Source organism: Cyclopterus lumpus, chromosome 7 (assembly GCF_009769545.1).
Source record: "Cyclopterus lumpus isolate fCycLum1 chromosome 7, fCycLum1.pri, whole genome shotgun sequence".
In the NCBI taxonomy this organism is placed as follows: Eukaryota; Metazoa; Chordata; class Actinopteri; order Perciformes; family Cyclopteridae; genus Cyclopterus; species Cyclopterus lumpus.
Window position 1 is genome coordinate 5,012,617 of NC_046972.1, and position 17,826 is coordinate 5,030,442.

The window sequence follows — 17,826 nt, forward strand, 5'->3', positions numbered from 1 at the left end:
GGTTACTGTGAAGGAACCTTTAACTTCATTTGATAGTGATGCTTCTAGAGGAGTTAATGAGACCATCAGCGAAAAGATGAGAAGATATCTCTATCCTGCAGTCACCAGAAACTTCTTCAGCTCAGACTCCAGCAACGGCAAAATCAGAGTATACCTTCAGCTAAACTACTTATTTCTAATCATCATCATCATCATGCATTGGAACCTCAAAAGCTAAGCAACTTTAAATAAGATTCAAACAAAGCCTTTGTTTCCACGTTAATCCTGAAAACCTGTTTCAAGGTAGATTAACTATTTAGTTAGATGATCCGTCAAAACAAATACATTGTGATGACATGCATCCGTTTTACCATTATCAAAGCTTTGGCACGATGAGCGGGACCAACCGTTTCATGCTCGGTCTACACCCCCCCACCCCCCGCCCACTCCACGCCTCCTCTCGGGAAATGTAGCTGTCTGTCACCGTGTCACTTCCTCCATTCCCGCCAATGACAGATGACAGTGTTTATCTCAGAGGAGGGACACATATTTCAGGCAGTTGAGTGTGGATCTCCAGACAGACACATTATATATGATGGATGGCTGGAGGGGCCGGAGGCCGAGGGGGTGAGGGTGAGGGGGGGGGGGGGGGGGGGGGGGGGGGGGGGGTACACAGTGTACTTTCCGTAAGGTAACTAGGCAATTCAGTTAGGAGACAGGTGACTTGGCGCCGCAAAACTATGCTGTCATCGATGTCTAGTAGGCACGACAGCAGCAGTGGGTTTTTCATTAGACTCAAATTCTTCGTGACTGAATCAGCCCCCCATAAAAAAAAAAGGCATGGGAGCTGTACATGCACAAGCGGGGGAGAGTCTTTCTAAATAACTACTGGCGCCCGGCTCACGGTGAACGGTAGCTACGGTGTCTTGGGCATCTGTGAAAAAATCAGTTTTAGGCGTAAAGTCTGACAAACATTGAACTCTGCTGGGAATTCATCAAGACGCCAGGTGTGAAATCTGTATGGAGCTGACGAGGCTTGGGAGGAATAGAAATGGAGTTTTTGATGGAAAACCAATAAATGTGTGACCAATAAAAGGGATGATTTTGTGTGTGTGTGTGTGTGTGTGTGTTATCTTGCTCTTTTGTATTTGCTTTAATTCATTTTTCGGCCACATTGTGTTTGGTTAGAAAGCAAGAGCTGAAAACTATAATGGAACTCTGATGAGTTAAAAGGGAAACTCGAGCGACTTAGTACTGCGCTCTCATTAAGTCGGGGGGGCTCACAAGGGAAAGGTAAAAAAGAAAAGAAAAAACGGTACAAATAAATCCCCAAAATTCTGGATCCTATATTTCCCACAATGCAACTCAATAACAGCATCTTTCTTTACAGCGTCTTTCTCTGACCGACCTCACATAGCACCATAGTACAGAGACTCTGTGTACAAACCATAAAATGTCTATGGTACAAACAATAACCGTGCTGCTGTATTCACGCTTGGAGGACTTTTTACAAATCGGCATTATCGTGTCGTTATTTCGGGGGTGTCCTTTTTAATCCGTTAATTGCAATTAAATTACAGCCAAAGTCTGGTGGTTTCTCGAAATTCCTTCGCATGATGTTATGAAGCCGGACACAATGGTGCAACTGGGACTGATCCCACACGTACAAAGCAGCAATAGCGGTTATGAAGCGCTGATATCGGCGTTGCTACATGGAGGTAAAGACCCCATTTTTCTCTGGAGTGTCTGGCGCAGATTAACTCGAATGACCCCGCGGTCACACAAGGCAAAACGTGATAATTTGCTTCGGCTTTCTGGTGTGAACAAGCCGCACCACACGGGTAGAAATCCCCCTGTGCTTACCCATATTCAATCATTTCAAACATTGTTTACGTTCTGTGCTCTGTAAGTATTGGGCGACATGATAGGAATTAGGGATACTCATAATTAACCGTTTATTCACTGTTAACAGACGATAAGAACGTTGACCGATTAATGTTCATCAGTCAAAATAAACATTGACAGACTGTCCCCGGGCGACAGCACAGCTGGCAACATCGCAGTTGAACCGGTTGCTGCTGTGAGGTCTTGATGGGGAAAAGTGCTGCACATTTCATTTCACACTTCCACCGCAGCGTGTAGGGCGCTACTCCCGCCGGTTAACGGCCAATGATCGGCAATCATTCAGGAAAAAAAAATATATATATATATTCTATATTAGCATCCAAGGTATCAGACTTATCTTGAATTCTTACAAATTCACAATTAGTTTCTTCTTATTTTTCTGTTTCCCTCGGTGGATGATTTACCAGAAGAAGAAGAAAAAAATTCTAACAAAGTTTTTTGCATGTAATAATGAGATATTGATCCGCCTGAAATCTTTGTGTCCAATGATGAGATTATCGGCGCATGGGGTGCGGCGGCTGTGGAGGGTCATAAACGCGTGTAATGTGTCCTGATGACTCTTTAAGGTCACGCCTCTGCTCCACCAACTGTTGATTGCGCCGCTGATCTCGCCAGGCGATACAGCAGAGAGCCTCGGTTCTGTGCCGAGCTACAAGCTGTTATGCAGCTTTATTATTCTTTTGCCTTTTGAGAATAGCACCTAAGCACGCCGTGTTGTAAACTCCGCATTCCAGCAGCGCTTCAGTGTGTTGTAGGAGGTGAAACTACACCGGGAACATAGATCATACGACGTGCAAGACTGCAAAAACAAGCCTATTAACTGCGATATTGCAACAAATGTTTTAGCTTTGACAAAATGTTGGCTTTTCAATTATGAACAAAACAGTCTGCAATTAGCCCCATTAGACATTTTGACCTTCCTAACGAGCCGTGTTAGAGTATAAAAGGGTACAATGCACACAAGTAAATGCAAGCCTCACCTGAGCATGAGATTCATCAGCTGAAGCCCTTCCCCTCTGAGGAAGCGGTCCCGATTGGCTGGCAGCATGAGGCAGGAACACAGTGCGTCGAAGAGGTTCTCCATCATCTCCTGCTCCTCGGCCGTGGACGGGTTGTGGCGCTTGAACACCTGACAGGGAGCGAGGACGGGCAGGTGATGAGGGGAAAAGAGGGGGGGGAGAGAGGAGCATTTAGAATAGAAACGACTAAGCCCAGACAGAAACATTATCCAGGGACGTGCTGTAATTAAGAGAAGAGACCGGCTGGGAAACAGTCACGACCAAAACGCTGGTCAATGAGAACGTGAGAAATATTTCTGCTTCAGAATATGTACGAGTAGGGTTTAATAATGAGGCTGAAAACGGGGTTAAAAAGTGGCTTCGGGGTTGGACTGGGTTTAACACTGCTCATGGTAAATATTTGGTCAGAGAAGTGCGCATGTTAAAGAACGACTGCGAGCCAAAGCAAACTGCTCACTAAAAATAGAGAGGAGAAGCAAAGGAATCTTACAGATAGTTGCTGCAGTAAGACATCAATGCCATCCATCTCGCCCAATAATTCTCTGGTATCTGTGTAGGGGAGAAGAAATGCAGACAACGAGGACTAAGAGATAAAAATGGAGTAACAGGACAACAGGGAGATTAAATTAAGACGGTTGCAAAAAAAACTAAAACATTTAAGGAGCGGAAGGGAGGACTGAAAGAGGTTTAAGTGGATACATGAAAGAAAGAAAAAAAAAGCAAAGACGATGAGACGGAGGGAATGACAGAAAAGCTACAAAAGGCATCCAATGAACACGAGCACTGACAAACACATCGGCTGCTATAGACCTTCAGGATGAAAATAAGGGCACTGGAAAAAAAAAGATACAAAATTACACACACACACACACACACACACACACACACACACACACACACACACACACACACACACACACACACACACACACACACACACACACACACACACACACACACACACACACACACACACACACACACACACACACACACACACACACACACACACACACACACACACACACACACACACACACACACACACACACACACACACACACACACACACACACACACACCATCTAGGCATGACTATTAAAATGTTTTAAGTAAATAAAATAAAAATTATCCTGTAAATTGACATCAGGTCGTGCGCCCGTGTTTACAATATGTCGCGCTTTGCATTCATGACTTTCTGTCGGCAGTGTTCATAACTTACAGTATAATTCAATGGGAGAAATGTGGCGAATCTTTAGGGAGAAATAATTAGCGAGGCCAAGATGGTGTTCTCATTCGCAGCAGCACTGGTTCATATTTTTACATACTTCAGAGTGGAGTTTAAAGTTGAATTTGACAGCAGGAAGCAATAATTACGTTGAAATTTGCACATCAAGGATGTTCCCAAATTGTCATTTCTCCTAATAAGAGCCCAGTGATTCGCCTTATTCTTACTTCCAGACGCTGACAGTAATATAATAGGGAACATTATTCATGCGGCCACATTTCCTTTGAGAAAAATATCTTCTTTCTCTTTTGTGAAATTTTATTTTGTATTTGAAGGGCAGGAGGAGGAGGATGAATAAAAGGCAGAAGAAGAAGAGAATGAGGGTAAAATGAGACCAGACTCCCACTGAATATCGATACGGCTACGAACCATTAGGGAGAGCCCAAGGACCTGATAGTCCTGAGGCTACCTGAGGCCTTACAGGGTTTTTTTTTGGGGGGGGGGGTAGACAAACACACAGGGAGAGAGGAAAAAGAGAAGGGAGACAGGAAGACTGAAGAGGCAGTGGGATTGGAAGAAAGGAGACGGTTGGAAACATGAAAGGGAATATGAAATCAAAAAGTGATTTTTAAAAAAAGACAGAAAGGAAATTACTGAAAGCAGAAACTAAATTGAGAGACAGTTCTAGGAGTGAAAGGTAAGAGGGAAGAGACAGAGGAAAGGTTGAAAGAGAATAATCCAAGACGGGTAAAAAAAAGAAAAAGAGGAAGCGAAAAAGCAATAAAGAGAGGAGGAAAGGAAAAGGGGGGGGGGGGGGGGGGGGCAGTGCATTTTGTGTCCGTTTGAGAAAGCTGAGCGGTGAAGGGGAAGATAAACTAACATTGTTTGGAAGCCACAAACTATTTAGTGAGGCACACTTACTGTCATTGTTCTGCAGCAAGATGGCCAGGATTTCACTGCAGTACAACTTGTTCGCATCAAACGGCATCTTTGCCTGAGAGGGAAAGAGACCAAACCCCAATTACCACTCCTCTTAAGAAACTCCGTTCTCCAGAGATTTAGGAAATAGTCTTGTAATCTAAACTAAATATCTATCTTTTTGTTAAGCAGTGATCCTGCCACATACAACTTTTACTCTCAAATCCTGTATCTTTTAACTTCTGGAACGCATGGTTTTTACAGGTTATCTGCGACCTAATTATATTTTAGCTACAAATTATTTTTTAATCTTTCCAAACATTTCAATATTCATAACGAAGTTGAAAGTGTGGTTGCTACGGAAATACGGAGTAAATGTAGCTATACTGCAATAATCTCCACTGTAAAGACTTAAAACATGATTCAAAATAGAATTGTACGTAAAGGACGTCACGCTGAACTGTGTTTTTATTTACATGACTGAATAAGACATGCAATTGGTTGAGGAATTGAAGGTTTTGCAGTAAAGTTCGATTATTTATTCATAATCTATTAATCTAGGGACCAGAAAACTAACCCATCACAATTTCCGATAGCCACAAGTCAGTCACAGAATCTATTGTTTTCTTCAGTCCAAAACTTTCAAAATATTTAATTTAGTAGCTTGAATATGATTATTAATAATAACACATTCGTATAATAACATAAGTATATCTTGATTTTCTTCTTAAATAAGGACTTAAAACAATGAACAGATTAATTTTCAGTCAGTCGACGAAGCGGTTGATGGACTTCAGGTCGTCTGCCGCAGCCTCACCTTGATTCTCTTGAGCAGCCACTGCATGAGTCCCTGCTGAGCGGCCTCGGTGCACAGGCCCGGTCTGAACTCGGACATATTCTCTGTGATGGCTGGGGGAAGACGTGACATCAGAACTCAAAATGAAACCCTTTGTGTTCGGTGTCTGCCCGGCCAAAGTGTCCCTGAGCGAGTCACTGAGACTTAGCACTTCCTGACAGACTAAGGAGAAGTCGGGATGCACCAATCTGAAAGCGGTGGATCCATATCGGCACCGACGCTGATCTCATTAAGTGGACAGGGCATTACACCACACGACTGATCCCCCACTAAATACATTTCCTTCCTCAATGTCATCAGAATATTCAGTGTTTCCGCTATCTGGGAAAAGTATACATGTATAAACCTTTATTGAACTGTTGTTTGTCGCGTGGCGAAAAAGCAAGACTTAAGAAACAATAACGCGTAGGCTCTGTAGTCCGAACAAATGTATTATTATTCCTTTCAACCTTGTCAGAGGTAGCACCATGGATGTATAAAGAAAACTGGATACAGCGTTAGAGGTAGGTAGTTCATTACGATGAAAGTTGCTCAGTAACCCATGAAGGAAAAGAAGTTTGAGTTGAGTATAAAACAACATTTCACACTAGCGCCAGTGTAACATTTGGGAGCTTTTGGCAGCAAAAACCAGATCCACGCTTTCCGTTCCCACCTTCCACAATTAAAAGGCCTCACCATATAATATTTGCAAAAAATGATTTTACATTTTCATGTCATTTCCCCCCCCCCGGTGTGGGAAGGCCTATAGACCGAGTCTGTGGCTGTCACACATGACATGCTCGGGTGGTTGCGTGTAATTCTGGGGGAATGTTTCAGCATGAGTGATGCATGATTAATCCAGAGGGGAAGACAGGTTGAAGTGACATTTGTAAACTACCCAAAAGCGGCGAATCGGAAGAAGAAATACATTCTTTGACTCGTGTTTTCTCTGCTGGTATAGTCACAAGCCAGTCGCATGTGCAGATGCTATGCAAGCACACTTTGAAGGGGGAGAACTGAGAAACTCAGCAGTCATCCTTTCGTCTGGGTCCTGTCCCAGCGTCTTCTAGTATTATCCATCTATATTAGAAAGCTGTCTCTGCCACATGATATCTCTATCAGGGCACTGCAGCAGGAGGGGAGAGATAGGAAGAGGGAGAGAGAGTGTGGTGATGAAGAAGAACGAAGGGGCTGGAGGGGAGGCAAATAAAAGGGAGATGGAAAAGCTTCAGGGAGGCAAAGGGGTGGGAAGACACGTCAAAGATGAGGGAATGAGGGACTGTAACAACAGCACAACAAACATGGTAAAAAGTTGGAAGAGAAGAAAAAGGAAGAAAACTGAAGAGAGAAAAAAAATATACAAAAGAGCAACATTTGGAGAGAGGGACAGCAGCTGATAGGGAGATGAGAGAAAGAAACAAGCAGAGAGGATGGAGAGAGGGAAAGATGCCATGGGGGAGCCAGAGAGAGGAAGGGCCTTTATCAGGGATTCAAACGGAGCAGACAGACAGCGTCCTGGTGGACAGCAGGCTCAGAGCAGGGCGCAGCCAAGGCAGACAAAAGGCTTATTCAAGCTTGGAGAACTCCCTTGATAACGCGCACATGCATAGACGCTGTAAAAGCACTGCCATTTCATTATATAAGCCACACTCACACACAGAGCCCAATACGCACACCTAAACAGCCCTCCTGACACTTGGCCTCAATCTGGCAAAGAAGGAGGGGAAAAAATGATCTCGGTAGACTCATTCAACGCATAAAAGAGCTGAGAGGCATAAAAGTGGGATTCATGCAGAGGCTGTGACTTCTCAAACTATCTGCTGGCCCGTGCCCTCTGCTGGCCCTCCCCGTCTCCATTTGATGCTGCCACAAACAGACTGTGAGTCTCCATAACTAAGAGTTATGGACCGTAAAAAAAAAAAAAATAATTAAAAAAAAACACTTTTAAAAGTGCTTCCTCTTTGGCAAAACATTGAAATGGAGACCAGACAGCGACTGAAAGCTTAAAGAACACAATAACGTACAGGAGGACTCCCTGTCGCTGTGCTGGCCAAAGCTCGACACACCTTAGAGGGCATCCCTCTCTCTGGAGGGGCTTGTCATGTTTCAGCACGACAACGTGATTCATTACTCTTACTCTTCAAATGCTGCTGAACGGCTATCTTTATGCACGTTTTTTTTTTATCATCAAGTGTCGTACAGAACCAAAAAGAAAAGTCTCTGCAGCACCTGCAGTGTGCAGTGAATTTTGCACCAGATTTGTTCCAAATATTTGACCCACGGGTTTGAATTTAAATGAACGCACAGAGACGTGCACCGAGAGCGTCTTCCGGTTTAGTTTAATTGTGGTTACGCTTCTCGCAGGAACACGTTTAGCTGCTGGAATGGATGCGTGTGAAGCTTATATGCTTTTTTTTTTTAAATCTCTCGTTACGTCGGCTGTAACTGCCGTATGAGTGCTGTTATGTGCGGTTGAGTTTAGCTAGCCAGTGACGGTGCGCACACACGAACGCACGCAAAAGATACTTTGCTTCCAAAGACACAATTATGCTACTTCCCCCCCAATAACAAATCCAGGATATGACAAGTTTCTTCTGGAGGATAAAATCAGAAAAATCATGTGGAGGGCAGTGAGGACTGAAGCCTCATCGTTAAGGCCGTGGCGGGACATTTTCCTTACCCAGTGTGTTATAGATGCCATCAGCCTCCTCCTTCACCTGTTCATCCAGCCGCTCCATATTCTGCACCAGTAAGGCCACCACCTGACCCTCCAACTGCAGACACAGAAGGATCAAGTTCAAGTCGGGCTTCTGACACACGTCTTTGGCTCTTACAAAGCGCTTCTTGTATTAAAATGAAATCATTCATCACATGGCATCACTCAACCCTAAAACACGTTGACCGTCCCTCCTCGCGGCTACTGTGTAATATGAAGTGTGGCTGTCCACTGCATTGGATGTCCATCAACTGAGTCTTTGTCCTTATATTTTGCAACACGATGTGATGTTCAAGAACAAACGATGTTCCCATCCTGAGCCTCCGTCCTGGCAGAAGCAGCTCGGTTTGTGTTTGAGCTTCTCTGAACACGTCCAAGTGTCATCAGTCAAGTACTCTTGCAGATGAAAGAAGAGGATGGTCGACACCGATTTATGAGCCACCGGAGACTTGGCGTGGATCACTCCGATTCATCTGATCAAGAACATAAGGACAAGAGGAGCTGGAGCTTACAGCAAAGAGGAGGGAGAAATGGGTTTAACCAAGCCTTGCTGCCCCGAAACCGTTTTCCCTTGGAAGCGGCCGTAAAGAGGAGTGCTGCTTGTGGGGCGCTCCATTGCGATGGCAGATGGACTGCGTTCATATGATGCCCGTTAACCCCCAGCTCTGTGGACCCACCGGAGCTACCGTCTCACCTGCTAAAACTAAAACCTCCTGATGCCTTTAGTGCCATGTTCTTCAGACATTGTTAACTTTTAGTAGAAAGTGTGTGCTCACACACACTTTCTACACACACACACGCATGCACGCACGCACGCGCGCACGCACGGGAGGTCGTGATGGTGAAGCCTACAGTCTTTACAGGGACCTTACTCAATCGTAGCATCCCGGACCAAGGAGTCGGCCATCAGCATATGCCGACACAGGGAAAACCTAAATCCAATTATGTCAGATGGCCTATTGAGCTAAGTGAGCTAATGCCAAGTTGTGTCTGCATGCTCAAGCGCATGAATATTAGTTATTCCCATTATTATTGCACGGTTCTTTCTTCCATTATGGGAATATCAGCACATTATTGCCGTTTGACCTTTGTCTGTGTCGCTCTAAATGTCAGCTCACATAGTGGGGTGTCAAAGATCCTCCCTGGTTCGTTGACAGCACGCCAGACTCACCGCCAAAAATAAAATAAAAGGGAGAGTGGGGCTAACTGTACAGTTGAGAAGGAAAGACGGCGATAGACGTTGCTCAACAGAGTTGATGCCAACAGGCACATCTGGAGAGTGACGGAGAAAAGCTGTAGAGCACTGAAACGCGTGGGAGGAGTAACTATAATTATATGGTAGACATTACATTTTGAAAATATTTTCTCTCTTGTGCCCCAGTCAAATTACAGTATGCTTCAAAAGTTAAACAATTTGTTTTATATTAATAAACAAACTAATTTAAATGATATTTAATTGAATAAAAATGTTTAAAACATAATTATACATCTAAAAATATGTTAGTGATCTCCTCTGCAGATGGAAAGTAGCGCAGTAGTGTATGTGAATGACATCAGCTGACAGGAAGTAGACATGGACCCAAGCGGCCACCTTGCAATTTCATAGCGTTGAACCCGGTCCGTGAGGTTGATTGACCCCCTGTCCGGGTTTGGATGCCGGAACCCAGAAACGTAAGCATTCGGTCCGCAAAGTGCCCGCTTCTCCAATACCATCAAAGACGGACGTAAACACTCGACTCACCAGAGCGTCTACGAGTACCTCGGCACCTTCATCGCTCTCCTGGAGCGTGTCGATATCCGTCAGCTCCTGCAGCAGGTCCACCACTGCTATGGCAACATGTGGTTCAGGCTAAGGACTACAGAGCTGTGTTTGAAGAGCAATGCATCATGGACGGTCAAAACGACTGCACAAATCCCACAAAACGACATCCACCAACAACGTCGATCTCTCACACTTTCTGACCCGACTGCGGCTCTCAGCCCCTTAAACCCCACCGCTCCTACGGAGGATGGAAACCTTGGCAAAGAGGTGAAACAATGTACATGCATATCGTTTCATTCATGTGAAAGGATATCAGTGTTCTCATGACTGAGGAGGCTCAGCAGGGAGTGGACGGCATTCAGCTCCACCAGCAGGTGGTAGAGGTCCGGCATTGTTGCGATCACGTGCATTTCCTGGATAATGTCGTTCAGGTCCAGCTCCGTCTCCATGAACCTGGTTTGGAGGAGCGAGACATGTTAGCATTCTACGTTACCATTAATCTTAGAGTGAAGGAGAGGAATTTGCTTATACAGTGAGGCACAGAGCTAGAGATTTATCAAAAAATGTGTTTCAGCATTTAAGAGATTTGTAATAAGCTTTGGTAAGTCCACAGGAAATGTGGCTTAATTCACAGAAAGAATATCAGTAATTGAAATTTGTTTTATTGACATCCTCATAGACAAACATGACAGGGAAACACTGTGCACCGACTTACTTCTCTGGGTTGTCCGGAAACTTAATCCTCAGTTCCTGATTTTTGTACGACCTTTTCTCAAAGGTCAGGATCATTTTCTTCACTGAACTCTCGTCCACCGGCTCTGCCTGTTTCATGAGCACAAGTGAAGGGAGGAAAAGATTTAACAAGGAAGACGGAAAGAAAGAAGAAGGGGGGAAAAAGCATCTAACTGAGGAAACTGCTGCAATAACAACATTGAGACTTTAAAGCTGCAAGCAGCGATATAATGACGGGACCAGGCACAATGAAACAGGAACTTTGCGAAATGCAATGACGCCTCCCGCAAGAGTCTCAAACGAGACAAACGGTTGTGAGTTCTGAAAGGAGTGGGCCAAATCATCGCTAATGAAAGAGGATCTCTCTGCAATGTGTATTTGGGGCAGATTGGACAATGGATAGTCAATTTACGACAACTTCCTGTTCCCAGTAGGTAGCGCTGTGACAACGCATAGAGCCGTCTTCACCAAGCAAGAGAGGGCATTCAATTTACAACAATTTCCTGTTTCATGGCGAACGGTGCAAGATCGGTGGCGCGCCATTTTCGTTTAATAACTTTTCATTGTAAAGGCTGTTAGAAGGTCCTGACAAAATTTGAAGTTGGACTGATAACATCTGGAGGACGATGAGTTACAAAAAAAAAAGGGGCAGTGCCGTAAAAAGTGGCGAAAAATAAATGCCGTAAAATTCAAGATGGCCTGCTTTCTGTTGGGTTTACGATACACATCCAGGAAACTTTTTGTCTCCACGTGTTACATTCAGCAACCAAATACCATAGATCTAGGTGAAACACACCACAGAGGCTACTCTATAGGAGGCGTTTGCCACACAGTAATCAAGACCCATAACAGGTGTCGATTTTCGCTCCTTTCGATGTCTGCTGAATTTCATGACTTCACTAGCCCTTAAACAAGGCAATGCATTTCTAGAAATAATAATAATAATTTTAATACCAACAACGGGACCAATGCCAGGAAAAGTCTAAAGAAATTGGTAATAATAGTACAACTGCTAATTAAAGGAGACAGCATTAATTGTCTTGGTGAGACATAATCTGAGGGAAAATAATGTAAACAATGTGTGCGCACGTTAATGTTTTTGTGAGCCGACAGTGAAGGCGAGAAGTAATTCCTGTGACACGCTGTGCTTCACTTCAATGCAGAAATGCATGGTTTAAAACTATGACAAAAGAGAGACATTATCAAATGAAAAGCGTTCGATATAGAATTTAAAACAAAAACATGGCACTTTGCAGAAAAACGAATGGAACAATTCTGTAATAACCACATGAACAATTGTACCCACCTCAGGTTCATCTTCATCCTGGTCCATCAGTTTCTCCAGGATCCTCTTCTTGTCCAGGGCCAGATCCTCGGCCTCCCTCATCTCACCCCCTCCATCGAATCCTGCTCCCGCTGCTGCTTCCCGGTATCTGGCCAACTCCCTGGCACTCAGCCCCTTGTGCTGCTTCCCACCTCGGGAATCCTCATCTCCTCCCGCTGCTCCTCCGTCCCCGTCCCTGTGACGCTTTGCTCCTCTATCAGGCTGCCAGACGAGAAAAGGTGGAGAAATGTAACGTTAATGATCAATGTGTGTCTGAGTCTGTGTGTGTGTGTGTGTGTGTGTGTGTGTGTGTGTATTAGGGTAGAGGGTGCATCAAAATACAAATTTCCAGCATATTGATCTGTCTGGGTGCTAAACGTGTTCCATTTCATGTTGTTACAACACATGCAAAATATTGTTGCAATCTATGGTGATCTAGAGGTGCAACGGCACATCAGCTTTTACGACTGAAGGGGGTTACCAGCAATGCCGAGTGTGTGACTGTGACTGCACGCCAAGCGACCCGGTTCTATCGAAGCCTTGTCACGGCTCGAGGCATTTTTATGTCAGCCTTGTGAAGTTGTCAATTGGAGTTCTGAAAACACCCCACAATGCAAATGTGAAAAATTTCACATGCCGTGTTGCACCTCTAAATCTCAATGAATGTTCCCAAAACTTTGCAGAAATCATTTCTATGTGCATTCGAACGAAATGCAACCCCAGACAGTTAACATTAAAATGTTGCATTGAATTCTGATGCACCCTAGTGTGTATTATTTTTATATATACAAATAAAACTAAATAAAGCGGGATGTTGTAGCTCAAGTAAAATGCTGAGAAACTAAAAAGCAGACATGTCATGCATAGATAGATAGATGTATACTTTATTCATCCCCTGGGGTAAATTAATTGATTTGGAGAGCAACTTTGGAGAAAAGCAAATGAATGCATCGTTTTATCCCACGCGGAAGTATCTCCATGCACCGGAACATAAAGAGAGAAACCAGAGCACAGGAGCTCATCAAGGAAACACTGCGCCGGGGACCTGTGACCCATCTTACTGATCTCCTTCTTTGGTTCACATTAAGCACTAAAGCACACTTTTCACCAGACAGCAGCTGCTCAGAGAAAAAGGGACAACTTTGAGAGCAAACCACCAGCACGCAGTTTAAACTCTCCCTACTTAGAGGGACGTGGTCGAACCGGCTTTGACCACCTGAGTGGACCCGCGTCTGTCTGTGTGTGGGCAACCAACGCTATCGCGAGCTGAAGTGTCACGTTAGCGTCGCAGCCACCTGTCCACGCTTTAGCTGCTGACGCTAGTTGTCGGTAAACACGACATAAAGACAAACAGACGTAAAACGGACACAGCAAAGTAAATAACCGAACAGCCCGCTAGCGGCCACCGGTGACTGCTAGCAACGCTAAGAATGAACAAGTCGAGCTAGAAACGAGTTCCCCACTGGCGAGCTGAATGAAACGTGTACCTGATAGTTCAGAAGCTCTCCGACGTCCATGTCACCGGGTTTAAAAACCTAAACGTGCGAGTGTTTTTGCTCGAGCTCGTGGGAGAAGCAAGAGCGTAAGTTGCACTTCAGCAATTAGCTATGCGGCTAACAACAAGCTTTCCGTACGCACACACGTTTGCCGTAAAACGCCTATTTTCACTGTCGTAGCGAGCGACTGCCGTAAACATTGCCAACTGACGAGAAGCCTGATACCCATGAAATGATACATCCGTGATTTCAAGTCATGATAAACCATTAACTTTACAACAAATAACGTTGAGTCCGTCCACTTTGTGTTTTCTTCTCCTCCTCTACAATAATACAACATAATGAAATGTAACATTATGTATTTTGTTACATGCACAGAAGGGCTTCAAAGCAAGAAATCGAATTTGCTTCTGAAATATCTGTGAACAAACCACAGTGGAGCGTATTCATGTTTTATGTTGAGACAGACTCAATTGAAATGTTCCAGTCCAGTTTTGCCTCAGAGGATCACAGCTGTCACAACTCGGGTCTTGGTCTGTGACAGGAGGAGACGCTCGGGCACATGGACAACAAAAAAGCAATTTATTTACAGCAGTAGTTCCATGTTGCACATGCACGGGTCAAATCCCCATAAGAGGTGGAACAGCTGTGCCCAGATGTGTGTCTCTAATGATCCCTGACAAACACAATGACAGAAGGTCCGCATACTGTTGAGGGGATCCATGCTATTTGTAAAATGTGTGTTTCTATATTCACAAGTGTTCTGACTGCAGGGGTGTGACTTGTTGGCCTAAGAGTTAGGACAAGGACAATAAATAACATGAAACAATACAGCTGTGCAATAAATATCATTTTTGTGATGTTTAAAATGTTCAGATTTGGTGTTTAATGGTTGTTTTTGGTGATCTCTGTATTGGTTCACGTGTTACAGCTCTATATATACCGTTTCAGAAATAATAGTCAATATAGTGTCACACAGCACGTTTTTCCTGCAACAAAATCCTTTCAGCTCATTCGCCAATCCTGAAATAAACCTCCTTAATGATACATGTAAAATGAGACATTTCCTCATCAGACCTCACAAAATGAAATCCTGCTCTCGAGGGCTCACTTTAGCTGTGTTCTCTCCAGGAGAGCTTTATATGCCAAGCTGTCCTATTGTTCCAGGCAGAAAATCAACTTTTAAATGAGCGTCATTGGGAAACGTATGAGTGGTGCACGGCTCGTAAGCCTCCATTGCCACTCCAGTCTCTGGCCAGTGAGCTGTGACAGTGTGGAGCAATAGAAACAGCATTTAAAAGAGAAGCCACTGCCAAGCAGCCAAGCTTGACGCCCTAGAAAACACGAGGAAAAGAAGCACTTGGTCAAAGGAAAGAGAGAGACTCGAAGTGAGAGTGAATGAAAGAGAGAAAGAGGGGTGAGAAAATACAAATGCATATGGAAATGCCGAGGCTAGAGACAGGAAGGCGGCTCCAGCCTTCATTGGGCAAACTGGAGAGAACTTACTTTTATGAAGTTGATCATTTGGATTCAACATGGTCAATTAGTTCAAATCAGACCACTGGCGGGTCACAGAGCGCCATCTCGTTGGTTGCTAGACGTACTGACATTGAATTACATGATATTGAATTTTTTTTTTTACATTGGGGTAAATGTACAAAGCCAGTTATAGTTATTTCTGTTTGTGTACAAGAATTCACATACTTAAAAAGATGCAAAACATCATTTTAACGACCAACAATATGTGAATATCACCATGCCAAACACGACACATCATGAGTTAGAGACAAACGTGTTTTTCTACTGTTCCTCCCAATGGAGTGACAAAGAATGCGCCAGTAAAAGCTCAAAGCCGGTGAGGAAATATATTCATAGACACATTAAATTCCTAATGGCAGGCAGTGATGGGGGAGCAGAATATTTATTTAGGTGATTCCAGCTGACAGTGGCATAACGCATTTTTAAAACCCAATTTATGTTTTCTCCTTTCATTGTCAACAAGAAGTGGGCTTTAAGTTACAAAATGTTGACAACCCTGCTTTAAATGGCAGACACACAGGCAACAAATAGGCTATAACTGAACCGACACACAGAATGTTTTTTATTATATTTTCACGTTAACATATAAAAAACGGTCAACCAGCAACCTTGGAAATCAGAATTTCCTCCACTGCTGCAGCTGCCTTGAAGCCTCCAATATTACAAATCCTTTTTGCTCTCCACAATGATTAACACATTCCACAATCCCTGAAAGAGCCAAACGCTTTTCATACACAACCGTCTGCTAAATGACATTGCCTCATCATTTCCCTGCAGAATTATTCCGGGGCGACGCTGTATGATCGTTTCCACAGAATCCTACTCCTTCTCCTTTGAAACAGAACAATGCAATTTCACACAAGCTGTGAGTGCTGATTGCATTAAATCACATGAGGTCAGTGTGATTGTATCAGGCTGTGGAGGCCAACACAAGTGTGCTCAAAATGGCAATGCTATCATTGAAAGAGAGCACGCGAGCGAGAGAGAGGCGGATGATGAGGACCGATTGGCGTTATCATTTACCCTCGCTAAGTAAAGTGATGCGATCAAATGGTTTTCTCTCCCCTTATGATTTCAGTTGTGAATCACATCAGCGGCCACCGACGCACAGTTGAAGATATATTCCTTATCTCGGTTTCCACAATGGTGAAGAGTTACCAAGGTGTTTGTGTCATGATGGCAGGCCTTCTATGGACGAAGAAAGCCTCTCTATCAAGTATGTATCCTCCTCCTCACTAGGCAACCATTCGATTACTATTTTTCTGACTGGATCTGTAACTGAATGGATGGATTGAAAGGTGGGTGGATTGAAGGATGGGTGGATGGCTGGCTGATGGATTGTTGGATGGATTGATGGATTGATGGATTGAAGGGTGGGTGGATGGATGGGTGGGTCTAAGGATGGATGGATGGAAACCTCCACCTCACAGTTTAATGCTCAAATCGTCTTTAAGCCTAGTTTTGAATGGAACCTCTTAAGTGGCGACTTGTCTGGTGGAGAACCGTCATGGACAGACCAGGGATGGGCAACACAGAGGGAAAGAGAACTCAGCACTGAGAACACAAACAGGTACTTTGAGTCACATAGTTCCTTCCATGTATGTCGCGCTTTGACGGGGGTGGACAACATTTTTTATTTGGGTTTGCGATATTTGGATACTTGAACCCACTCACTGCGTGTGTTCAGTGTGGCACAAGCCTATTAGAGCATTAGCAGTTTCAAGTTGTCACTTTAATTGGTCGAGTCATTCTGAGGGCAATTCCCACAAAATGTCAAAACAGCATCACATGTTCCACTAATGTGCATTGTCGCAGCTGCAGCTTAGAAAGGTCTTAGATTTTCAAAGAAAACAGGAGAAGTTGGCTCATTTAAGGACACCAAATTAATTTCCCCACTCCTGTTCTGCTCGTCCGTTAACACCGGCTGATCAGCAGGCGCTCATTTTGGTTGCATAAGGAATATTGTGGTAACACAATGAAAACAAAGCAAATATAATATATAATATATGGATGTGCATGCCACTCTCCTGATAAGCAAGAAAACTCATGCCTTTTTTTTTTCTTTCTGTAAATGCTTTCAAGGAAGCCAGTATAGTCGAAACGCTTTCCTCTCCATTGTCTGGCATACACAAACCTGACACAGATAGAGGCTGGAGGCTGCTGCCCGGCCTGCTGTAACAGAGAGAAGGGAAAAAGGAGGAGAGTAAGAGAGAGAGAGAGAGAAGGTGGCAAGAGGCAGAGCACACACTCGACTCAAGAGATAAATGTACGTAGGAGTTGCGTAGGATTGGAGAGGAGGAGAGAGGGAGAACAGGAGATAGAGGAGGTGGAGAGTGGCATGCAGAGATAGAGGAGGGGAGAGCAAATTAATGT

General features: G+C 44.1%; 1 protein-coding gene across 1 annotated transcript in view; it reads right to left on the minus strand.

The window, feature by feature from the left end:
* The window catches only part of ctnnbl1 (catenin, beta like 1), a 38,487-nt gene extending 24,416 nt beyond the window's left edge, over positions 1–14,071 (minus strand). Inside the window, exons 1-10 of the mRNA XM_034538196.1 lie at positions 13,906–14,071; positions 12,401–12,640; positions 11,078–11,184; positions 10,676–10,815; positions 10,342–10,439; positions 8,565–8,658; positions 5,867–5,958; positions 5,053–5,125; positions 3,394–3,452; positions 2,865–3,013 (exon numbers count right to left, since the gene is read on the minus strand). Of these exons, the coding sequence (XP_034394087.1) occupies positions 2,865–3,013; positions 3,394–3,452; positions 5,053–5,125; positions 5,867–5,958; positions 8,565–8,658; positions 10,342–10,439; positions 10,676–10,815; positions 11,078–11,184; positions 12,401–12,640; positions 13,906–13,935 (1,082 nt within the window). The 5' untranslated portion in view covers positions 13,936–14,071. The remainder of the gene's footprint in view (positions 1–2,864; positions 3,014–3,393; positions 3,453–5,052; positions 5,126–5,866; positions 5,959–8,564; positions 8,659–10,341; positions 10,440–10,675; positions 10,816–11,077; positions 11,185–12,400; positions 12,641–13,905) is intronic.
* Positions 14,072–17,826: the final 3,755 nt, after the last annotated feature.